This window comes from Vulpes lagopus, chromosome 23 (genome assembly GCF_018345385.1).
Source record: "Vulpes lagopus strain Blue_001 chromosome 23, ASM1834538v1, whole genome shotgun sequence".
NCBI classification, from domain to species: domain Eukaryota; kingdom Metazoa; phylum Chordata; class Mammalia; order Carnivora; family Canidae; genus Vulpes; species Vulpes lagopus.
The window spans coordinates 42,000,070-42,026,417 of record NC_054846.1 but is presented as its reverse complement, the minus strand read 5'-3'; the positions used below and the strand labels follow the sequence as shown (position 1 = coordinate 42,026,417).

General features: G+C 33.0%; 1 protein-coding gene across 8 annotated transcripts in view; it reads right to left on the bottom strand.

Annotated features, from left to right (window-relative positions):
• Nucleotides 1-552: 552 nt before the first annotated feature.
• The window catches only part of PPP1R12A (protein phosphatase 1 regulatory subunit 12A), a 138,185-nt gene continuing 112,389 nt past the window's right edge, over nt 553-26,348 (bottom strand). For 3 of the 8 annotated variants that reach the window (XM_041737878.1, XM_041737870.1, XM_041737872.1), the window contains 9 exons: nt 26,018-26,139; nt 20,395-20,460; nt 15,933-15,949; nt 14,575-14,710; nt 12,518-12,622; nt 7,664-7,711; nt 5,174-5,224; nt 4,118-4,287; nt 553-2,727 (listed from right to left, as the gene is read on the bottom strand). In XM_041737878.1, coding sequence (XP_041593812.1) covers nt 4,153-4,287; nt 5,174-5,224; nt 7,664-7,711; nt 12,518-12,622; nt 14,575-14,710; nt 15,933-15,949; nt 20,395-20,460; nt 26,018-26,139 — 680 coding nt within the window. In that variant the 3' untranslated portion in view covers nt 553-2,727; nt 4,118-4,152. Of the gene's footprint in view, nt 2,728-4,117; nt 4,288-5,173; nt 5,225-5,944; nt 5,976-7,663; nt 7,712-12,517; nt 12,623-14,574; nt 14,711-15,932; nt 15,950-20,394; nt 20,461-26,017; nt 26,140-26,348 lie in introns of those variants that run through there. The other 5 variants (XM_041737871.1, XM_041737877.1, XM_041737875.1 and 2 more) reach the window with 4 other exon arrangements.

The following is a 26,348-nucleotide window of genomic DNA, read 5'->3' as shown; positions in this document are numbered from 1 at the left end:
CTGAAAAGTGCCTCCTATGATAGTTATATTCAGTTACGTATGTGTAAGTAGATCGGGGATTGGACTTTGGACAAACCTAGGTCGAAGAATGATCTAGTATCTTATATCTCAATGTAGTATTATCTTTATATGTATTCCCAAACCCATGTTTGCAGCTAAGAAAAAGCACAGGTTTAATTTAGAAACCACAAAATGTTTATGTAAATGAAATCTTGTGCTACAAAGCGACTATCTTAAGACTCACTGTTATTATTTTTTTTACCCACTTATTATCATAAAAAAACTAGTTCTCAGATTCTGCATACAGACAGCTTTATGTAAAATATATAAACATTTGTCCAAATTGGTACACAGATTGCATAAATATGGCAATTAAGATTGCATTTACAGATGTGCATGTACAATGTTGTGCAAATTATCACAATATTACAATTTCAAAAATTACTCAAATTGGAATCCAAGTAGAGCAGTTAGTGAAAAAATACCCATGCAGAATTTAAATATCTCAGAACAAAATTTAAATGTCTTCAGTAAAAGGTCACACATTTAAAATAGTTTTATTCATTTTATTTGTATATGTCAAAATACATTTTTATTTCCAAAATAGTGGGTTTTGCAACTAGTTTCATGCAGAAACAAGGTCTGCTCAATACTACCAATAAAATCAATATAGCACAGTAGCTGTTCAGTTTTAGATACAAAGAATAAATAACCTAAATACAAAACACTAAAATATTAGAAACATGTATTTAATCATTCTTCACAGGCATCCAAACTTCACAAATATAATCCTTAGCATGCCTAACTGTTGTGCAACCAGTATATGTTGCAGTCACTCAAACGGATCAATTATTTGTATATTTTACGTCCACATAAGACCCTGGAAATTCTCTCTATTCAGACCCACCATTCATACAGTTACCAAAAATAAAATTCCCATAACTATCCTTGTACCTTTAAAAATCAAGAATCCTGAGCTTGGTAGTAAGAGCATAACCTTATATCTTCATAAAACCAATCAAGAGAGAGAGGACTTAAAATCCTGCTTACCAAAACACCCTTTCCCAGCCCCAAAGTAATCTAAAATAGGCAGTAGAACACAATGACCTTTTAAAATGAAGGGGTACAAATTCACATTTAATATAGTATACAATACAATCAATAATACAATTAGCTACTATAAGCTTTACAATGTACAATTTATTCAAATGGCTGAACTGTTCAGTGGTTAAGGAGACAGTTATGTGCCAGAAAGATGTAATATTTTTTGCATGGTTTGATGAAAATATAAAAGCTATTTGTCCAAATAAAAGCCATCTTCACTATGTAGTTGGTTTTGCTTTTTTTTTTTTTTTTCTTTAAAAAGGCCACTGAAATGTATAAAATGGTCTGAACATGATGGTGGTATCAAAGTCAATGCCTCTTCACATGGCAATAACAGTGCATTTAACATTAACTCACGGGTTAAGTCTGCAAATGATTTCATAGCATTACTTTGGCTAGCACAACAGTTTTAGACAGCACTCAGATAAATATCGGTATGTGAAATGTGAAGCAATTATCTTATGCAAATTTAATTGTGGTTGAATACTATCAAATGAAAACTGGAAATAAAAGTAAAAAGCACTTTACAGTAGAAAACTTTTGTAAAGATAGGGCTCCATTATAATGTGTTACTTTTAAAGTCTTTTTATCACATTGTTAGCAAATTTTGTTTTTAACACTATTTTGGAGTAGCCTACTTTGCATTAACAGATGTTTGAAATAAGGAAATAGTCAAGCATGCCATGTGGTGGTCTAAAAATCAAAACAATACACTTATTTATATATACAGCATCACTCAGTACCTGCTAAAATGAATGTGAAGATTACAGAATCTAACATCTTATACTACAATAATAAAAAACAAACAAAAACAAAAAAGTGACCAATGAAGGAAGAAAAAAGGACTTAAAAGAATCTAATCTCAATTGACTTTAAAGCATTCATATAAGAAATAAATGCATATTGCACAAACAGTGAAAGCAAATGTTCCACCAAGCAATTCAGTTCCAGGTGGAAGACAACACAGCATGAGCCTAATACAGGACAATGTTATCAGAAGAACAAGTGTGTTCCTTTCTGTAAATGAGAAAGTTGTGAGAACATAAAAGAGTCTGCCACATGAAGAGTTAGAAGGAAAAAAATACAAACCCAAACTTAGATGTAAAGCAAAAAAATTAAATATCGAAAAACTGGAAACTGTGGCACATCAGAAACTGTTGAATAACTGTCTTCTGTGAGAGCTGAAAGTTTTTGTCGACACAAAAGTATTTATGTACAACTAAGGCTTACTGGTTAAATATCTGAGGCATATCTGGCCTTGAACACTTTCCTTATATGCTGGAGCTGTAAACAAGTTTTCTCAGTCATTAAAAAAAAAAAAATCTTCTCAGCAGCTGCATTAACATGAAACAATGGTCTTGATACAAGAAAAAAAAAAAAAACAGAAAATTAAACAAAACAAAATTCCTAGATAAGAGGGCATTTGGCAGGATATCCGAAAATGACAGTCTCCAAGGATTCCTCCCAGGCTTCCAGTGACTGTCAGTTATGGTCCACTGGGTTGCTAATATGTGCAATTCTGTTATTTGCTGCTTTTTATTTGGAAAGTTTGCTTATAACTCTAATCAAGGCCCCATTTTCATCCTTTAGCCTCTGGTTGTCTGCTTTTAGGTCTGGTAACATCTGTGAGGGGAAAAAGAAAAGTTTTATTTCAATTAGAAGATACAATGTTACTCTTAGTAAATTTTGTTTTCATCACAAGACACATAACAAGCTCTGTCAGTTATATAAATTTCTAGTGGCTAAAACATATATGAAAGAAGAAAAAACTTGATTTGTGAAGCTAATTAGTTTAATAAATGATGGAACTAAAAGTTTATTCTTCCAAAGTTATCAATTGGAATGTACTAAATCACTTGCTATTATGACTCACAAGCACACCATATTAGAGCAGCCAAAAAAATGAAGCCTGTTTTTGTTAGGATAGGCTCTCAAAGGGAGTTCCTCTTAGACTTCCTGTCGGCACCTAAACTGAGGTCTTTTACTTTATTTACATTGGACCTCAAACCATCGTACTTACTATTATTCCACAAGAAAACCAGCCTATTTGGCAAAGTTTTAATTTGTTCTAAGTTACTAAAATCCTTTAAAGGATTCACCTGTAGTCCCAAGTTTAAGCGTGTAGTACAATGTCTGATCCAAGAAAGGTGCTCATTACAGTAATTACTACTATTATAATAGTATAAAGTATAAGCCAAAGTAGTCAGTTTGTATTTATGAAAATATCTAAGCGTTGAAAAAAAGCCACCAGTATTTGGAGCAAACAGAAAAACAGAAGGAGTGGGTGGAAATGTTATCAGTAAACTGGATTTTCCACTAAGAACAAATTAAATTATATATGCTCTGCCAGATTTGCTAGGAAGTGTAACAGCTTATATTTTGGACATTAAAACATACTTTCCAAAGATTCCAAAATCTTTCTTTAGCTATCAAAATGTATTAGGTGAAAAATCAGATAAAAGTAGAACTTCTACTTGGCAAAATTACCTTAAGCAAAATCTTTATGAAGAGTTTATGTGGAACCAATCAATTCTTGTGTTCACAATGTATGGATATAAAATACAGTAATCTCAAGTTTTTATATTAGGATACCTCTGTAATAAAGAACTAAGTGAATATTAACTACAGTGGTTCTGATAGAAAATGACATTATTTTGAAAAACTGATAAAGCATGCTTAATCTTCAGTTTCAACATATTAATTAAATATAAAATGTTATACTGCTTATGCTCCATTTTCCTTCTAGTAAAGAATTTAAGTCATATTTTAATCTCTAAAGTATCTGTAGAGCCAAGAATGTACACAAGCTTTGCAAAGTGCAGACAAATCTTTAAATCCCTAAATCATCTCCTAAATTTATTGTAGTTTATCAGTCAGAATATACAATTAGTGACACTTTCTAACATTCTGAGAAGCCATGCATAATTAACAGTTATATGATAAGCTTCAGACACAATGGCATTAATTTGTAAAAGTGAGCTTAAGACACGCTTACTAATACAAAAACACCTGCCTGGCTCTACCAAGAAGAAATGATGAAACTATAAATTATAGGTTCACAGACTGCAGTTGCCTACAGAACCCTGAGCGCTTGGCTACCACTCTTGTCAAGGCCCTATTCTCAGTCAGCAGTCGCTCATTTAACTCTCTCAGAGTTTGAATTTGCTTTATTTGGTGCAGGTTCTGCAGGAATTGAAACATAAAGAAATAGAAAATAAAAAAATAAGAAAATGGAAAAGAGTACAATAAAAACACAAAGAATCACAGATAATGAATACAAGAAGAAAAAAACTAAGAGTCTTGACTATAAGGATATTCCATGAGATTTACAAAGGTAAACAGTGCAGTCCTAAAATTCCATATCAAACAAAATACATATACAAAATCCAAAGAATTTGTCTCCAAAGCCATTCAATAATAATGTTCTAATAAGGAACCAATTCCAGTAATATAATAATTAAATCCTGAAATTCTAATTCTATGGGCACACCTTCCTATGTACCAGATCATTAATTCATAATGTGATAAAGATATTTTATGCAAGATAATATGATAAAAGGTAATCAATTAACTATGCTATTTTTCCCCCCCAGCAAAGAGTGTCCCTTCCAACATTCAAAACAAATAGTTACTTCTACAGGTAATTTAGAGTTAAACAAAACATAGCTCTGCTAGTCCACTACTCTAATGTCCTTTATTTTCAAAAGAAAACATTTTTGTATTGAAACCCCCTCCACCATTTACTCTCTAGGAAACAGAGTATGTGAAATGCAAAGAATAATAAATCCCAAATCTTATAGTTATTATCGTCTAATTTCTTTCATACCTGAACATCAAAAGACCCATAAAAACTATCAATTAACAAAATGATCTGAATTATAAATGTTTTCCTAACTCACATAAAACCTGGATTTAGGAAGAGAAGCACAAAATATAGATAATCCACAAATTACATAATCAGGATTGAGAACAATTAATGTAAACAATTAATGTAAACCTATAATAGTACTGAAAAACTTGAATTCATAAACAGCACTATTTCTCGTAACTAGTAGCATGGTTTACTTACTTTGAGTTCTTCTTCCATTTCAGATATTCTTCTTTCTAGAGCTCTTCGTTCCTAGATCAATTTAAGGTACTGATATTAATCACATAATTATTATATTCTTAATTTTCTTCTAAATTGTGAAATAGTGACACTTTAGAGTCAAAAATCAAATCAGGAGCGTGTGGAAAAAGATGTGATGCCAGTGATGTGTGAAGAGCTTTCCAAATTTTGAGAGAAATAAATACAAAGATTATTATTTTTATTAATTTCTATAAGCTCTTTCTTTAAAGCTCTGACTTTCTGGTAGCTTGGTACATAACATGTTGATACTATTTTTTTAGTTCAATTAAACTTAGGAATAGAATAAATCAATATTCAAGACTGAGGATTATATAGAAAAGAAAAAGAACCACACATAGATGCAATTATTCTACAGTGAAAGAAGCAGAAATGCAGGAAGCAAACATGCCTAAAATATGTGTACTTTAAAATTTCAAAAGGATCTAAGACCTCCACCTACAATGTATACTAGCCATTATTTATCCAACTGACTTTTACAGTTTTGTATTTAGGTTGACATTGTGTGCAGCATTAACGCAGTGAATCTAATAAGGAAGAAGCAACTGCAGCACTTATTTTAAAGTACCTCCTTCAAAAGAGTGACAGGCAAAGGCAACATACACTACTGCAGTGTCTGGTTTTATTCTCCCTTAAATAATAAGCATTCTAGGGTGTTATGCAAAAAGCAAGCAGCGGTAATTAATGTGCTGTAAAACTTTGGTTAGGTCATACCGCCCAGAAGATACTGACTCTTGCCGGTCACCTTTCAGATACAAACCATTTAAATTTAATCACTATGAATCTCCAAGACATTCTTTCCCAGATTAATAATTGATGTTGATATTTAGTAAAGCACTATATTTACTGTAAATGTTAATGTTTTTAGATTATGTGATGTAAAAAGTAGATGGAATCCTATGCACAGACGTTTAAGTATCATGTTACTCTGTTGATAGCTTGTTTAAACACGATTATATACACAAAACCATTATTTTCTATGAACAGAACTTTCTCCTAGTTAATAATACAGCCATGACTAATTCATAAAAATCACTGTATTTCCCCAAACACTGGGATATATAATGTTATATGTGATCTTCATAACTTGGTGAAATCTCATAAATAGCATATTTTCCTTCAGCCTCATCATCAATTTTATTAGATACCTTTAAGATTTTAACTACTTTCTGGTAAAGCAAGACAAGAACACTATACCAAGCTGTCATGTCACCAAATCAGCAACTATAAAGTTGCATGGGATTTCTTCTGTTTGACAAACTTTTTAACATAAAAAAATATGGTTAAGAGAAAATACATGTAAAGTGCTTAGCCCAGTTCCTGACTGGTACATTAGAGTGCTGAATAAATGTTACCAGTTATTATTAAAACTATGATTACTAATGACTTTAAATTGAAAGTGAATTAGCTACTTTGTAATTTATCTGCATTTGACAGGCAGACAAAGGAGGTCAGGTGACAATGTCAGAGTATGAAGATGTGTATCGTGTGCACAAGCCTAGAAGAAAGGACAGACATCATTTCTCTCTCTCTCTCTTTTTTTTTTTTTTTGGTCAAAAAGGTAAATTCGCTATTTTTATAATGGAATGGAAGAAAATGTTTTATCAACTGCTCCTGATTATTTATTCTTTGACTTAGCTACCCAGGATGTACTTTCTTCTCTGGCTGAAGCCTTGTAGGTGTAGCCACTGCTCACTTAGACTAAGAGACACTCCTTTCTTTAAAGTTTGATCATTTATACATTCTCAACTGCTCACTAAACTTGTAGAGTTATTCCTATGGCCACTGGCAGACCTCTGAGCAATAACAATAATAAAGAAACACAAGTGAATATATCATAGGTAAAAAATTACAGAAAGATATAAAAGAGCAAAAGGCTTTTCTAGTAATCATTTTTTTTGTTTAAAATATCCTATTTTAAAAAAATATCATATTTAAGTTAAATATTCAAATTCAAAATTAAAGTATCATTAGTTTTAAAAAGATTTTGAGAACTTGATATCCTTAGAATCTTTACAAACTTTAAGAATGTATTTAAATTTTCCAAAGAGTTAAACTAAATGAATGTATGATCAAGATATTTTAAGTATACCACCACAGAAAACCAAAGAGAGATAAATGGCATTTCAAAAATATCAGATTCACTATTCACAATGTGTACATTTCAGAATCAAGGCAAGATTTTTTTTTAATCTGTTAAAAGAATAACATGGTAAATTTAAGTCTTACTGGCTAGACAGGTAATTTCATGCCTAGAGAGATCCTACAGAACTGTATAAAGAAGCTAAGCCAGAAAACATTCTTAATTAATATTAATCTACACTAACAAAAACTACCAACCATAAAAACAATACTAAAGGACAATAAAAAGATCTTTTATTGCTTAAGTAAACTAAAGGGGGAAAATGATTATTCAATAAAATGGACACTTACCCTTTTTTCCATTTCTAATAGTGACCTATCAGCAAACCTTTCTTGTCTCTGTAACAAAGTAACAAATATAAAAAGGGATGTAAGTGCAATAAAGGTGGAAGGAGGAGAAGGAGGACCACAGTATCTCCTCTAGTGGTCTTCAAATAAATAACAATATTCACAGAGTACATATAAAGTATTCACAGGTATAAATAAAGAAAAAACAATTTTGTATTGAAACGATAAAGAGTTAAAGAAATACTTAGAAATAGAATGGTCTCTACATTTCTCATGGCATACCCGTCACTTTTCCTCAGGTCTTTATACAATATAGTGGGGCTAAGGATGGATAAGGACTGTTCTGTGGAACAAAACCAAAAATATCCTAGAGTTTCATCTCCAAAGCTCAAGATCTCTCTTTTCTTTTCCTTTCCTTTCCTTTTTTTTTTTTTTAATTTTATGTATTTATTCATGAGAGATACAGAAGGAGAGAGAGGCAGACACACAGGCAGAGGGAGAAGCAGGCTCCATGCAGGGAGCCCGACGTGGGACTCGATCCTGGGTCTCCAGGATCACGCCCCGGGCTAAAGGTGGCGCTAAATCACTAAGCCACCGGGGCTGCCCAAGCTCTCTCTTTTCTTATACACCACTAGGAATGGAGGCTAATCTGAATGATCAGATTCTAGGACCTTGACTGAAAAGTAGTTCAGACTTGGATGTGAGTATCCAAGCAGCCAAACCAGTAAACTGGCCTAAATTTTGTTGTCTCTCACAGCTTCGTCTTGCTCACTCTCTGTCTAGGGTTTTCTTTTCCAATCATCCACACTCAAAAACTGGTAAGAAGGTTCACACCCCTTGTCACTTAAAAGAAATTCTAGCTATACAGCTTTTCTTCTGGCGAGCTTAGGGCTTTTCTTTTTCCTGCTTTCTGTACTATGCTATCAACCCAAAGTTGACAAAATCCTGAGATTTGGGGGATGGAGAGGGCCCTTGGAGTTTTAAGCTACATGTTGCAGCCAATACCTGAGAGCTGTGCATGTGGATACTGAATAAAGACCCGGTTAGAAACAAGTGGCATCCTAGGGGTGCCTGAGTGGCTCCGTCTGGTGAGCATCTGCCTTCAGCTCAGGTCACGATCTCAGGCTACTGGAATCAAGCCCCTCATTGGGCTCCTTGCTCAGTGGTGAGTCTGTGGCTCATTCTGCTCTCCTCCCCCCCAACACTTGCACACTCTCTCTCAAATAAATAAATAAAACCTGAAAAAAAAAACAACCCCAAAACAAAGAACAAGTGGTATCCTGGTTCTTACTTATATTGACTTCTGTACATATACCAAATCATCAAATGACTCATTTCCCAAAGTGACTTTGCTGAATAATCAATTTTACCAATTTACCAAAATCGTTTTTGACTTTAACAAGAATGCTCTTTTATTAACCACAAAATATACTTTAAAATATATTTCATCAATTAAGTGTTCCTTTTTTCTTTTTAAAGATTTTATTTTTAACTAATCTCTATACTCAACGTGAGGCTCAAACTTACACCCTAAGATCAAGAGTCACATTCCCTATTGACTGAACCAGTCAGGTGCCCCTAAACATCTTCTTTATCTAATTTTTTGTTCTGTCAACTATTTCAGCATTCATAATTTAGTATCATCAAGGCCTGTCACCAAGTTACTTTTTGATCTTCTTTTCACAGTTTTTTGTGCGAATATGATATATAAAATTGAAAGATCTGTATCCTTCCTTTTTTTCTGTTGTTTAAATTTTTTTTTTTAAGATTTAATTTATTTATTCATGAGAGACACAGAGAGAGAGGCAAAGACATAGGCAGAGGGAGAAGCAGGCTTCCTGCAGGGAGCCTGATGCAGGACTTGATCCCAGGACCCTTGGGATCATGACCTGAGCCAAAGGCAGAAGCTCAACTACTGAGCCACCTAGGTGTCCCATTGAGCCATCCAGGTGACACACTGTTGTTTTAAATGGTTTTATGCTTTTGTGCTTACTCTTCCTGGAAAAATAAAAGTCAATGTATTTTAATTACTTATCAGATTCAAAATTTCAAATATGATGAGACTTTTCAGCTACTTCTGATTTCTTTTTGATGTTTTAAAATTTAAATTTTGCATTTTAATTGCTAAAAATATAAAACAAAAGCTAATATGCTCTTTGAGGATCTGCAAATGAATCCTAAAAATGCTTTAAAGACTGAAAAATACAGGGGTGCTTGGCTGAATCCATCAGTAGAGAGTTACTCTTGATCTCAGAGTTGTGAGTTTGAGCTTCATGCTGGATATAGAGATTACTTTAAAAACAAAAAAGACTGAAAAATTTAAAAATGACATTCAAAAGCACCCAAAATAAATCAGAAATAGCTGCAACAATGCCATTACATAATAAGTTGATAAAATTTTAGATGGAAAATTAGCACTTTTTGAGGATTTTTCTTCATATAGCAACATTTTAGCAATTTTATGATTCATCTGCTAATTTCTTAGATTAAAAAATCAACTTTAGTTAGTATTCTGGTGAATATTCTAGTCAAAGCGGTTAAAATCATAATCAGTTAATCTAGTGAATGGCATTTGACAAAATATTATTCATCAAACTGGTTTCTGGTAAATCAGTCTATTTCCTCTGTTGGAGATTACAGGAAGGAGGGTGGCTGGACTAGGGCAGGATTCAAGAATTCTAGAGTCCCTCAGAAAAAACTCCATGCAACTGTCAAACTGCCACCACTATGTATACTCATGAATAATTATGGAAGTAATGCCCCAAAAGAAAATAAAAATCAGGTGGAATGATTCATAGTAGACTTAAATGCTCAGGATAAATACTCTAAAATTGAACAAAAAGTTTAATGTTTATCAGTTTTGCCTTTATATGTGCCTTTAAATTTTAAGGACATTTATGTAGTTTTCCCAACTAAGATATTAACTCAGAATATGTACCAATGTCTTATACTCTGAATTACCCTTCTCATTATTCACTGACTATGCTGGGCATGGTACTCAGAATGTCTGCTAAGGCAGTTAACAGTAACTTGTTTTTCTAGACACAATCCATAGGATCAGAAATTGGTACATGCCCAAAGGCAACTTGCTATAGGTTGTCCAGCGTCCTATGAAATGGTCACTAACAGGCTCATGAGCCATAACAGGACTGTTTCATGCTGATAATAACTGGATAATTCTATCAGTTTCCCTCTCTTTTAGGCTTGAATGAGAGACATATAGGAAGAATTAAATGACAACAGGGGAAGCAAAAGAGCAGAAAAACAGAGAAGGTAATAATAAGCAGTAAAAACACAGATTAGCTGACTCACCGTAATGACAGGACACAGCAGTAGGAAGCAGTGGACTTTTTTTAAAAAAAGCAGTGGATATTTTTATTTAGAAAACACTTATGATCAAATCTCTAGAGCTAAAGCTATTTTCAGAAAACTAGCTGTGATATTTTTGTGTGAGAAGGCTCACGAAACTATTAATGCAACCCAAAGAATGATGACTTTCCAGTTTACCATGAACTCAGTGTACCCCAGCAAGTTGTAACTTGAATGACATTCCAAGGTTTTATGACACCTCACTATGAAACGTATTCTTGTTCTGACTTCTTTGTGTATCTTTATAGTAAACTCTCATCAACTGATGGAATCTGCAGAACCTTTTTAACCTCATAAGGTTAGCTTAACTCCTGGAATTTTGGCAAAGCCTCCACTGTGTGTAAACAACTGCTTCACAATGTAATAGTGGTTAACAACAACAAAAAGGGACCTGGTAACAAGTTAAGTTCAACACAGAGAATTAACTTAAAAAATTATAAAGAAAAGATGAATGTAAAAGAATGACCAAAGAAAAGTATACAAGTTTCATTTACAGAACCAGAGATGTCATTTCTAGAGCACTGATATTAACTGGATTTCAAAAGCTAAACTGCAGAAATCTACAAAGTCTCAGTTTAAAATTAAACAAGTTTGTTTTCTTAAAAAATTACAGGACGCTTAGAGCCTTTTAAAAAAAGGCCAATTAGCCAATACATAGTACAACTTTAGTTTCAGATGCAGTGTTCAATAATTTATCAGTTGCATATAACACCCAGTGCTTGTCACATCACGAGCCCCCCTTAATGCCCATTATTTTTTAACACATGAACAATATTCTGCAAAATCTCCAAGATGTAGTACAGTATTTCCCATGAAATACTTGGGTCAAAAAATGTCTTTTCTTTGAAGGGAGACAGGTGGAGAATGGAGGAAGGAATGTGCCTATTACTATCCCTTCACAATTAGTATTTCACGGAAAAAGCTTGGGAAACAAGCTAGATCCTACATAGCCTAGATCATAAGTATATAGCTGTGAATTTTGTTTGGCTATCCCAATTTTGTCTAAAATGGTCTTCTACAGGCTGTTAAAGAGAAGGTAAGTTAAAAGACTTAATGACAAACTATCTTCTTCTAGAATTAGTATATCAAATTAATTCTGGGAACAAATAAAATATTTATAATGAATAAAAATGATTATATAAATTTTTAATGGCTTTAAGAAGATTCTGTATAGATGCTATTAATGCCTTGCTACATTTGGTATGCTGGAAATAAGCATTTAATCCCTTTATGTATCAAAACATTGGTATTTTCCCCTTAAAAATACTTCACCTTTCCATTCTAATACTTCCACCATATTTTTAATTTATTCTAGAAAGAAGTAAATGAAGTTATCAGTAAACTGTATTGATTCCTTATTTTAATAAGCTATATCAGTAATCAAATTTCTGTTTTGAAGAAACATCTGAAAGTATTTCAATATAATATTTTAGATAGAATAAATCATAACCATTATCTTCAGGGTAACAGAGAGAAAAAGGTACAAACCTGGGTGGCCTTTTCCAATTGTAATTTAAGATCGGTCAGTTCCATATTTGTATCATGTAGCTGTGCTTTCAGCTTTTCATTTTCAGCTAAAATTTGTTCATAAAGCTATAAAAATTAAGGGATAACAACAAATTACTTTTCTTTTCTCTTAATATTTTAAGATTTCCCACTGATTACTTTGCAATATTAAAACCGAAAGATTAATTTACATATGAGCCATTAAAGGATCCATAAAAAATATTTTAATGTTTTACAGTTGCAAGGAAAAAATTTTTGGTTTTGCAAGTGTTTGTCTCATGTAAACTCTTTGACAAATTAGTTCCAGTATTTAAAATTTAAGACTTCACTTAAAAATTTTCTATTTTCAAAAAAAAAAAAAAAAATTTTTTTTCTATTTTCACTAAAAAAAAAAAAAAAATTCATATGATAAAGAGGGACTACATATCTGCAGAGCAACTATAGCTGGGGCTGAGGAGTCATTAATTTTCATTTGGGGCCTGTGAACTTTTCTGCCTATTATTCTCTCCTGAATTCCTGGCACTGACATGGATCTTCAGTAGTATTTATCATTATAATTGTATTACTTTTACTAAAATTTAAAGGAAAGTGAAGTATTTCTTGATACTTTCATTAATACTTGAACCTACTACTTCTTTCCCTCTCATCTCTACTATTATCAATACAGATGGTTAAAATAATCTCTCATCTAGACTATCCTTCTAGTATTAGAATTATTTTCCTGACCTCCCTCTAATTTGTCCTATACATAGCATCAAGAATTAATTTTTTAAAATGATAATCTCAATTTCATATGCTAACCATTCCATTAACCCTGACATTAGAAACCCTTGAATAGCTTCCCAGTGTTCTCAGTATAAAGGTATCCTTAAAATAGCCTGTAAAGCACTATATGATCTGATCCTGGCCAGTACATCTAACTGCAACCTCACACTACCGTCCTTTCTGCTCTACTAGCCATACTGAGAATCAATTACTTCAATGCATCCTGTGTCCTTCTACCACCAGGTCTATGTCTTTATATTTCATTCCATGCAGAAAATTTTTTTCTCCCATTTTGCCAATTCACTAATCATCCTTCTACGATTGGTTTCTGAAGCTTCACTTCTTTAGGAAATCTATCTTTAGGCCCTGTCACTTTCCTTTGTTACACACTTTTATGAAATGGATTCCTTACTTTAGGATAATTGTTCCAATTTTTAAATCATACATTTATTAATATGACTGTCTGATATTGTTGGTCTCTCCCACTACATGAAAGATGTCCATAAGAGCAAGGACAGTATCTTCAGCTCTACTGCTCATACGTAGAAGCTCACTATTTAGGACAGTTCAGTGTTCTTTACTGAATGAATGACAATCTTATGCAAAAGGCAAACTGACCCCTCACTTTCCTTCTTTTGCAGACCTGGCTTATAAGAAAGTAATTTAAATAGCTGCCAACTACCTGGGGAAGGGGAACATGTACAAATATCACAAGCCTTCTTTTTTCCCAGAAAACTTCATCAGGTTTATTCTAAGCTCATAATATTAAGAATTATGTTAGAATCCTAGACTGTTGAGTTTCCAGGACTTACTTCTTAAATACTTCCAGCCTTAAGACATAATAGCATTTATGTTACCATAGGTTTTTTTAGTTACCTAGGAAAAACTTGATTCTCCTAGGAAAAGCTCTGTTCTTTGTTTGCTGCCTCTTACTGACAAACAGGTAAAGAAAAGTGTGTGTGCATGCTTGTGTGAGTGTACACACACACAAACACCCCCGAACCCCCACGCCCATGCCTCGTTTCAGCTCAATTACAGTGTCCCAGTATCCAAGCACTGGCCAGAGACACTTAAGTGTGAAATAAAGTCTCTTCCCTTTAAAAAACAAACAGCTCTTTATATTACCCCTATCATTTAGTGCCCCAAACTGAAAATCAAAGTAAGTTATTTCAAGATACTGATTTCATTATGAGTTTCCAGGAATAATATCCAAACATAAATATATTAACACACAAAAACATTTCTAATTAAATATAGTTAAATAATCCAAGTACCTTTTTAAAGTCAGTTGAGTCATCCTTTTCTAGCCTGCTACTGTAAGGTTTTCTTTCTTCTAAGTAACTGTATGATCCTGAACGACCCAGCAAAGAATCATACCGATCACCAGCTGATGTGGAACTGGTTTCGTATCTTTAAAAGATGAGTTAAAGTCAAAATCTTTATTACAGACCTTTACAGCTCACCTTAACATGCATCCTAGCATATTTTAACTTGACATTCCAAAATAGTACATAACATTCTCTTTCATCTATTATCATTCGTATTTGTGATATACAATGGAAAGTTATTTATAATATTATTAATTTCTATCATTTGAGAAAGAAATTCAATATATCTGTATCTAAAAAGTCAAAACTGGTTTTACATCATGATAAATTATTTCAACAATTTTAAGCCATACACCTTCTCTACATTTTAAAATCTCTGAAATCAGAACATGACTTTTAACTGGTGGTGCATTATAGTTTAACTGTTAGCACTTTTCTTTTAAGTGGCATGTAATTATTTAAAAATTAGTAACATTTTAGGGACGTCTGGGTGGCTCAGTGGTTGAGCATCTGCCTTTGGCTCAAGATGTGATCCCATGTCCAGGGACTGAGTTCCGCGTCAGGCTCCTTGCAAGGAGCCTACTTCTCCCTCTATGTCTCTGCCCCTCTATGTCTCTCAGGAATAAATAAAATCTTAAAAAAAAAAAAAAAAAAGTAACATTTTAGATTTGATAAACTTGTCTATCCAAAGTGATAGATTATAGGTCTGTCCTAAACAGAAAGAACGTAGCTCATCTGTACATGAGAATTTTCTTCTCTTGTTCTGAATTCAGGTTACTTTTTCCTGATAAATGCCTATACATTTCAACTCAACAGAATCATCAGTATATAAAAATTTGTTCCTGGTTTTACAAGGTTTTGGTTAACTAAAATGAGTGAGGGAAATGGAATGCAGATTAGACTAAAGGACACTGTGGAGGTTCTCCAAAATGAGTAATTTTGAGCTAAATGACAATTTTTAGCATCTTCATTGTTTTTCTTTTATCTAAAGCAAGGATCAGAGAGATTAGGAATACCCTATCAAATAAATTTCTGGTGGGTTTTATCAGCCCCTGCTGTTATTTAATGACATAGTTAAAATGAAGTAACTTAAAAAGTTATCACTGTTATACAGATTTAAGAAAATATTTTCTTTCTTAGTGACTTACTGTGACTAATGAACTAGACATTAAGGCTTTGACAAAGAAAGATGGTAAAAATTATTGGGTCATCTAAATATCTACAGATTTTTACTATTAATTTACAAAATCTATAAATATCTAAGCAACCACAAATAAAAATGTCAGTAAAAATGTAAAACATACCTAGGAATGGAATCCGTCTAGAAAGAGAAAAACAAACATAGGCATATTAAAATTTTATACTCTCATTAAAGTAACTTAACTGATGAAGTAAATTTAAAATTTATACTGTTTTCACACTATCAAATTAACTTATCTATTTACTATACATATATGTTTTAACTTTACTGTGACTGTTCCTAGAAAGAAGTTCTAGAACAGAGTCACTATGCATTTTTCATGCACAATGACCACCCATACAATTACACTTGGCAATTTATGGTCATCTTTTATGAATTCCTACAAATGCCACCAAACAATATTTTTAATTAGAAGAAAAAAAGGAGACTAAGACATATACCTATTACTTCTCCCTAATCAGCAGGAGAAAGCAATATGTTTGTTTACATTAAGAAATATAAAGTTTAGTATGTGACATCCCAAAGCAACGATTTTTCTCATTTTTTTTCTGTTTTTGAGGCAATAACTCAAGTGGGAAATGAGTACTTAAGGTGTTTATGTACAAGAACATGCACATAATTTTGCTTAAAATTACTTTCTAGAAATCCAGCTACAAAGTTTTACAATTGGAGGTAGGAAATTATGACTTAACTTTCTCAAGCAAGTGGTATACTTTATCAATGTTTCGTAACTCTTCTTATCTACATGGTGAAATGATTAATAGGGTAAAAGAATCTTAGTTGGAGACAAAGTAGTTTTTTTGGTGGTCATCTTTAGCTCTTTTCTTTGCTATTAAAAGTCTTGCTCAAACTACACTTTTCTGTAAGGCAACTATTCAGAAATGGTTTGTTAAATTTCTGAATTAGGTATTTGTATTTTCCCATTATACTTATCTTTGAATGCACTGTAAAATTATTGCATTCCTTTGGGATTGTTTCAAGTCTAATTAGGATTAAAAATGCTTTACTAAAGTCTATTCAAATTTCCTTGCAAAACCAATTTTAATTTTGCACTTGCTTCCTAATCTGTTTGATGTAATGCTTTAATTTCATTGATTTGTTCATTAGTTTTATGGCAATTAATAATTTTGAAGTTAAATTTCAACTTTTAAGAGATTCAAATTCACACACTGCTAAGAGAATAGACTTTGAAAGTTCTTATCACAAGGTAAAATGTTATCATGTGTGGGAATGGATGTTAACTAGAGTTATTGTGGTGATCATTTTGCAATATATACAAATAATGAACCACTATGTTGAACACTTGAAACTAATACAATATTGTATGTCAATTATATTTTAATTAAAAAATAACAGAACCAAAAACCTCCAAGAGATATTCAAATTCAAAAAAATATCTGTATGTGAAATAAAATGTGTACCTATCAAATGAAAACATTGCCATTCTCCTGATAGTTTGCATTCTGGTTCACTGATTTAAATTTAAGAAAAAATAAAAACTCCAAGCAGTCACAGAAATCACTCAAATTCCATTTCTTTAAAAATCATTTTGCTATCATTGGTTACATTTTACACTTTTGAGATTATAATAAAAAAACACATGACATAAAAGTTACCATCTGAACTATTTTTAGGAGTATAGCTCAAGAGTGTTAACTATATTCACATTGTTGTGTGATATATCTCTAGAACGTTTTCATCTTGCAAACAAACTTTATCCCCATTGAAAACTCCCCAAATTCTTCTATCCCCAGTCCCTGGAAACCACAATTCTACGTTCTAAGAGTTTGAATAGTTTGGATAACTCATGTAAGTGGAATCATACAGTATGTCTATTTTGTGACTGGCTTCTTTCATTTAGCATATGTCCTTATTTCATAAAGTAATGTTCTAGCTTGTGTGTTTTAAAATTCTTTTTCCAAAGTAAAAATACTTAATTACAGTACTGTAAACTCGTATAAAAGTACCACAGCATAAAAAGTTCCTCTATAAGCTCCCCCGATTCCAACCCTTTAGATAACAGTACTGTGATTTTTTTTGTATACGTATCCACATATGAACTTCTGATTTGTACTGTTAATCTCCATAAATACTATTTCAATAGTGATCATACCAAATCTGAGCCTTTGCCAATTTCACTTTTTATATTAACTGTCATGTCTTTGGTTATTAATGAGATTAAATGCATTTTCAAGCTTACTGGCCATTTATATTTCTTTTGTAAAATTCATAAATTTCATGTATTTGGTCTTTCTTTTCCTTGAGTCTTTTTATTTTTTAAAATTTTATTTATGTATTTGAGATAGAGAGCAAGAGAGAGAGCACAGAAGCAGGAGGAAGGGGCAGAGGGAGAGGGAGAAGCAGACTCCCCGCTGAGGATGGAGCCCAAAGTGGGGCTTGATCCTAGGACCCTGGGATCACGACCCAAGCAGAAGGCAGATGCCTAACCAACTGAGACACCCAGGCGCCAAAGGATACCTAATCTTTTAAATGTTATAAAAGACAGCTAAGACTATTTGCTTTTAACTGAGCAAATGTGTCTCAACTTTAATAAGGGTATTTTTTCTGACATATTCTAGTTTTACATGTTTAAATAATCAAATCTCTTATTAATCTTTTCTTTTTCTTGCCTTGGTATCATACTTAAATCCTTGATTTATTACTAATGTCCTTTGCACGGTAAAAGTTTATTCTATAACCTGAATGGACGTTCTGTTATCAAACACGCTTTTCAGATGACGACGTAATTTATTTCAGAAAATACACAAAAGAATTTTGCTGCTAATACTTTTACACAGAAAAGTAAGGGCTGATGCTACAAGTTTTTAAGAGTGGTATACTTAATGACTAGAAGCACTTTTCTAGTTTATTGTAGTAAGACACTGTTAGTGTTAACCTTCATTCTTCCTTTTCCTCAGGGTGTACTAGTGATTCAGTTTAGGTGAGATGGTATATAGCCCACATTTGTAGCAAAGTGGCTGCAATATCCTAGTGGTGGAACTTGTCTGGCCTAAGCCAATTATTGTAATCCTAGCCCTGTGAGGTTAACCTGCTCGAGGATGAAGTGGACATAGAGGGTTGTGCAATATAACTGGAGAATGTAATAAATTCTCTTTGTTTAATTCGGTTTGAGTTGGGTTTTCTGTATTTGTAACTAAATGCTAGCACAAAAGCAAGTGCTCAATAATCCCGTTTAAAATGAATGAAACCTATTGAAATTGTTTGGAACTAAGAAAATGTTTCTTCTTAGGAAGAATTTTCTACTCAATCCTAGTGTATCTCATGTATAATTTTAATAGGAAAACTTAAACACAACAATTATCAATATGCTTTAAAGTCACAACTTTGAAGTCAGAAAATCTTTTCCCTTCTCTTCCAGCTTGGTGGGATGTGGGTCCATGTGATAAGGCAGTGAGAAGTGCCAGCTGGGTATGGTTTATTAACCCATTCCCTCCTTTTTACCCTTCTATTGTCTTTTCCTTGAAAGATAGGTATTCATAGGGTACCACTGGGAAGGGAAGACAATGGTTAAGTTTACGGAAGATAATAAACACAAGACATAGGGAACTGGGGGAGTGCTGACAGTTGGATAGGCAAAGGGTTTAAAAGTGATAAAAACCCTGCAAATAGTTTACCCTTGGCAGTATTTAATTCTTCAATATCTGTCTGGTTACTTAATTATAAAATAAAAGTACTTTTTTGGACAAAATAGGAAACTTCGCCCTAAAAGTAGCATCCACAGACATATAGAACAGAAGTTGTTACCTGTGCACTTCATATTATTGTAGATCCTTGCTGACTGAAAAGAATTTCAGTAGCTCTACTTAGGAATTCCAAGTCAAAAATAAAGATGATATGACCAGAAATGTCATTTCAGGTTAGATCCTGCTGAGCTTAGAAGATTAGAACTAACTCATATTATATGGCTCTACCCCTATGTAAATAGAGCTCTTTAAAGCATGTCAGCTTTTCCACAGCCAAATGCTAGGGAATAGAGACGGGAAAATAGCTAGTGGGAAGAAACTTTCAGTATTTGCTAGTTATGTAACTTTTTAAGTCATTCAAACTTGCCTTAGTTTTTCATCACTACTGAGGAAAAAAAAATGCCTTTTTTGAGAAAATTGTTGGTATGATCAGTTGTGATAATATAAAAGTCCTTTAAAGCACCAATTGTAAAGAATGTTAAAAAGACCTACTAGACCTACCATCATCTCTAGAATGTAACTTTGCTCTCCCCTATTTCTCGATATCCCTTTTTTTTTTCAACTTTGAAAATTAATTTACCTACAATAAACTATACACTTAGAGTATGCAGTTTGATGTTTGACAGTTGTATATATTCAGAAAATCAGTACTACAAGCAAGATCTAGAATATTTCTATTGCCTCTAAAATATTCCTTGTATCCCTTCCAGTCTATCTATCCCTGAACCCAGAGAAACAGTCTAACCTTAGCATGCAGGTACAGTGTGCAGTAACTGTTTTGCATGAATAAATATGAACACGAATAAATAGTAATCCTTAAAAATATGGATACTTCTAAACACACAGAAAAATGCTTTTTACCTGAGTTTCTTTCTTATTGGATCCTTCTTCTGTATCTGATTGTTGTTCTTGTTCATTTTCGTCACTCTAAAATAGATTGTCAATTTACTTTAGAAAAGTGAAAATAAATTTCAAAGACTTGATACTTAAATATTTTAGGATTTCTTAATTTTTAAAAAAGACTTATTTATAATTTACTATTATTTATTATTTGAGAGAATGTGTGAGCAAGTGGGAGTAGTGTGGGGGGCGGTGGGAGGGGCAGAGAGAATCTCGAGCAGACTCCTACTGACCAGGGACTGTGATGTGGGGCTCAATCTCATGACCTTTAAATCATGACCTGAGAGGAGATCAAGAATTGGTCCCTTAACCAGTCTCTTAACTGCAGGCACCCCACGATTGATTTTTAAGTGGGAATTTTTCTACCCTATTTTGTCTGCATGACACAATCTAAAGTAGGTTAATATACCTGGTGAAAAAAGACCATCTACCTAAAAACATGTTTTAGGAAACACATTTATAGTAGGAATGAAGAAACTGGAGGCTCAGTGGGAGAAAGACGGTATTTTATATTTGTCGTGCTGTTAACTCCCAAGACGTTGATAAACTACCTAAATATAATAGGACCTTTGCCTAAATCTTGCCAAGCTTATGAAATCCAACTTTTCTTACTTAAAATAATGGATTTCCTTTTGTTGCTACCCCATTATAGTTAAGTGTCTAAATAGTACATTCGAATGTGTACCTTTAGAATGTGTTCAAATTTAAGCAATGGCCATTAACTTGAGGTAGACTGTTATAGGATATTATATATGAACCTCATGGCAAATAGATACACAAAACCTGAAATAGATACACAAAAAACAAAGAGAAAGGAATCCAAGCATACCACTAAGAAAGTCCTCAAATTATAAGGGGAGAGCAAGAGAAGAAAGAAACAGAGAAAAACTACAAAAACAACCAGAAAACGAACAAAATGAAAGTACCTATCAATAATTACTTTACTTGTCAATGGACTAAGTGTTTCAAAAGACAAAAGATGACAAACTGGTTAAAAAAAACAAGACCCAATGGTATGCTGCCTACAAGAGACTCATTTCAGATCTGAAAACACATACAGACTAAAAGTAAAAGGGATGAAAAAAAATATTCCTTGAAAATGGGAGAAAAAAAGCTGGAGTAGCAATACTTGTGTCAGACAAAACAGACTTTAAGACAAAGACTGCAAAAAAGAGACAGAGGGCATTACATAATGTTTTTAAAGAGATCAATTCAACAAGAGAATATAAGAATTTTAAGTATAAGTGTACCCAGACAGGAACACCAAAAACATAAAGCAAATATTAACAGACATAAAGGAAAAAATTAAAAATCACACAATAACAGTAGGGAACTTTTAACACTCTACATATATCAATTGACAGATCATCCAGAAAGAAAAATCAATAAAGAAGCAGTGGTTTTGAAGGACACATTAGTCCAGGTGGACTTAATAGATTTATACACAACAGTCCATCCCAAAACAAAGTACATTCTTTTCAAGTGCCCATGGAATATTCTCAAGGACAGATCATGTTAGGCCACAAAACAAGTCTCAATAAATTTAAGATGGAAATCATATCAAGTATTTCTCTGACCAAAATAGTATGAAACTAAAAATCAGAAGAAAACTGAAAAAAAGCCACACGTGGTAGTAAACAACATGCTACTAAATAACCAATGGGTCAACGAAGAAATCAAAGAGGAAATATAAAAAAAAACTTGGACATAAACCAAACAACGGTTGAAATCTTTGGGATGCAACAAAAACAATTCTAAAAGGGAAGTTTATAGCAATACAGGCCTACCTTAAGAAACAAGAAAAATCTCAAATAATCGAATCTTACATGTAAAGGACTAAGAAAAGGAGCAAAACCCAAAGTTAGCAGAAAAAAAAGGAAATAATAAAGATCAGAGTAGAAATAATGAAATACAGATCAAAAAATAATTAAAAAGATAAGTAAAACTAAGACCTGGTTCTTTGAAAAGATAAAATTGACAAACCTTTAACCAGCCTCATCAAGAATAAAAGAGAGTTGAAATAGATTAAAAATGAAAGAGAAGTTATAATAGACATCACATGAGTACAAAGAAATATAAGAGTCTACTAAAAACAATGAAACGCCAACAAACTAGAAGAAATTTCTAGAAACACATAATCTCAGACTAAATCAGGCAGAAATTAAAAAAAAAAATCTGAACAGACTGATTACTAGTAATGAAATTGAATCAGTACTCAGAAAATGCTCAGCAAAGAGTAAATTCCAGAACCAGATGGCATTAGAGGTGAATTCTACCAAACATTTAAAGAGCTAATACCTATCTTTTTAAAACTATTCCAAAAAACTGAAGGGGAAAGAATGCTTCCAAATTCACTCTATAAGGTCAGCATTACCCTGACACCAAATCAGACAAAGACAGACAAAAAGAAAATCACAGATCTGTATCACGGATGAACATACATGCATAAATCCTCAACAAATTATTAACAAACCAAATACAACAACAAAAAGATTATTCACCATGATTGCATGGGACTTATCTTAGGGATGAAAGATACAATATCCATCAATCAATCAATATGATACAACACATTAACAAAATGAAGGATAAAAATGATTATCTCGATGCAGAAAAAGCTTTTTTTTTTTTTTTTCAGAAAAAGCATTTGGCAAAATGCAATATCCTTTTCACAATAAAAATTCTCAACAAAGTGGGTTTAGAGGAAACATATCTCAACATAAAGGAGGCCTTGGATGAAGCCCACAGCTAACATACTTTATAGTGAAATGCTGAAAGCTTTTCCTCTGAGATCAGAAACAAGACAAGGATAAGGATGTCTACTCTTGCTACTTTCATTCACTATAGTACTGGAAGTTCCACCCATAGCAATTAGACAAGAAAACAAAATGAAAGTAATCTGAATCAGTAAGGAAGAAGTAAAACTGTCATTATTTGCAGATTACATACCATATACAGAAAACCCTGAAGATTCCACCCAAAACTATTAGAACTAATAAATGAGTTCAGTAAGTTCAGGATACAAAATCAATATACAAAAACATATGTTGCATTTCTATACACTAATAATGAACTAGCCGAAAGAGAAATAAAAAGAAATTCCCGTTTACAACTGCATCAAAAAGGATAAAAACCTAGGAATAAATTATTTTATTTTATTATTATTATTATTATTTAAGATTTTATTTACTTATTCATGAAAGACACACAGAGAGAGAGAGAGAGAGAGGCAGAGACACAGGCAGAGAGAGAAGCAGGCTCCATGCGGGGAGCCCGACATGGGGACTCCATCCCGAGTCTCCAGGACCAGGCCCTGGGCTGAAGGCGGCGCTAAACCACTGAGCCACCCTGGCTGGCCACCCAGGAATAAATTTAACCAAGGTGGTGAAAGACCTATACTCTGAAATGATAAGAGACTGCTGAAAGAAACTGAGGATGACAAATAAATGAAATGATACACAATGCTCATGGACTAGAAAAATACTGTCAAAATGTCTACACTACCTAAAGCAATCGACAAACTCATGCAATCTCTATCAAAAAAGCAATAGTATTTTTCACAGAATTAGAATAATCCTAAAAATGTATACGGAACCACAATGGCCCTGTGAAGCCAAAGCAACCTTAAGAAAGAATTTTAACAACACTGGAAGTATCACAATCCAAGATTTCACACTACACTACAAAGTGATAGTAATAAAACCACTATGGTACTGTCACAAAAATAGGCCTACAGATCAACAGAGCAGTACAGAGCCCAGAAATAAACCCATGCCTATAGTTAGTCTTCAACAAAGCCAAAGAATATATAATAAGAAAAAGACAGTCTCTTAAAAAAATGGAGAACTAGAAAGCTACATGAAAAAGAACGAAACTAGACTATTTTTATACTGTTCACAAAAAGACACGCAAAATGGATTAAAGACAAATAAAATACAGGGAATGAACTCTTGGATAATCAACCTTATGCAGTATTTTTTTGGATCTGTTCCCTCAGGCAAGGGAAACAACAGCAAAAATAAACAAATGGGACTTATGAAACTAAAAAGCTTTTGTACAATGAAGAAAATCATCATCAGAATGAAAAGGCAACCCACTGAAAGGAAGAAGAAGAAGATACTTGCAAATAATATCTGGTAAGGGGTTATTTAAAAAAAAAGAAATAAAAACCTCATACAACTCAACACAAAAAAGAAGCGTTGATCAAAAAAATAGGCAGAGGACTTAAAAAGACATTTTTCCAAAAAGACACATAGATGGCTAACAGACACATGAAAAGATGCTCAATGTCACTAATCAGGGAAATGCAAAAAAAAAAAAAAAAAATCCCACGAGATTTTATCTTGCACCTGTCAGAATGGTTAGCTTCAAAAAGTAAGAAATAACTAATGTTGGTGGGATGTGGAGAAAAGGGAACCTCTGTGCATTGCTGGGAGAAATGCAAATTGGTGCAGCCACTATGGACAACAGTATGGAGCTTCCACAAAAAATTAAAAATAGGGATGCCTGGGTGGCTCAGCAGTTGGGCATCTGCCTTCAGCTCAGGGTGTGATCCTGGAGTCCTGGGATCGAGTCCCACATCGGGCTCCCTGCATGGAGCCTGCTTCTCCCTCTACCGTGTCTCTGGCTCTCTCTGTCTTTCATGAATAAATAAATAAAATCTTAAAAAAAATAGAAATACCGTATGATCCAGTAATTCTCCTGCTGGGTAATTCACCTAAAGAAAACTAAAACACTAATCCTTAAAGATAGATTTATCCCCATGTTCACTGCAGCATTATTTGTGACAGCCAAGACAAGGAAGCAATCTAAGTATTCATCGACAGATAAAGAAGATGTGGAAATATATACAATGGAATATTAGCCATAAAAAATATGAAATCTTGCTATTTACAACAAAATGCATAGACCTAGAGAGTATTATGCTAAGTGAAATAAATCAGAGAAAAATAAATATGGCATGATTTTACTTCTATGCGGTCTCTGAAAGCCTGAAAAATTAACAAACAGAAAGAGACTCATAAATACAGAGAATGAACTGATTGTTTCAAGAGCAAATGGGGGACAGGTGAAATAGATGAGATGGATTAAGAGGTCCAAATTTCCAGTTATATAGTAAGTCAAGGTGATGAAAAGTACAGCTTAGGGAATATAGTCAATATTACTAATTAATTGTATAATGAGAGATGGTAACCATACTTATTGTGGTTTCATATGCAATTGTTAAATCACTATGTTGTATACTTGAAACTAACATGTAATAATAAAAATATGTAAAGCATCTTTCTTTCAAGAATCTTCCAGATAAAGCAGTTTAGTAGCCACTATACAATATATCTCCTGAGCTGTAGGTATTATTTTTATTTCAAAATTGAGACAGAACTCTTGCTTTTTAAGTAATACCAAAAATCAAAGCACTCATTAACTATCCTTATAAAGAACTTTTCTGATTTAATGACTTGACTCAAAACACACAATGATGATCTCAAGAATATGTAATCTGAGGTACATAAGAAATCATTAGTATGTACTTCTGAAAAGATTAAATATACTATCAAGTAGTTATATGTTAATAGGTTCTCACATCCTGTGTCCAAAATGAAACTCCTGTGGATCTCCTTTTCTCTCTTGGTCGCCGTCGTTCCCGGATTGATTTAGGTTGTGATTTATCTTCTCCTTCTTTTTCCTCTTCTCTCTTTTCTCCTTCTGTTAAGGATTACAATGAACCACATGGTAGTAATGTACTATGACACTATTTTATAAGAAAAATGTAAAAACAATTCAAAGTCAACCTCCTTCAGGAAACCTAAAATTCTATCAGGATTATTTTTTGCCTCTCAGTGCTCCCATGAAGTCAGTTTATACATGTATTTGTATCTCTCATTGGACAGGTCCTTGACCAAGACAAGAATTTT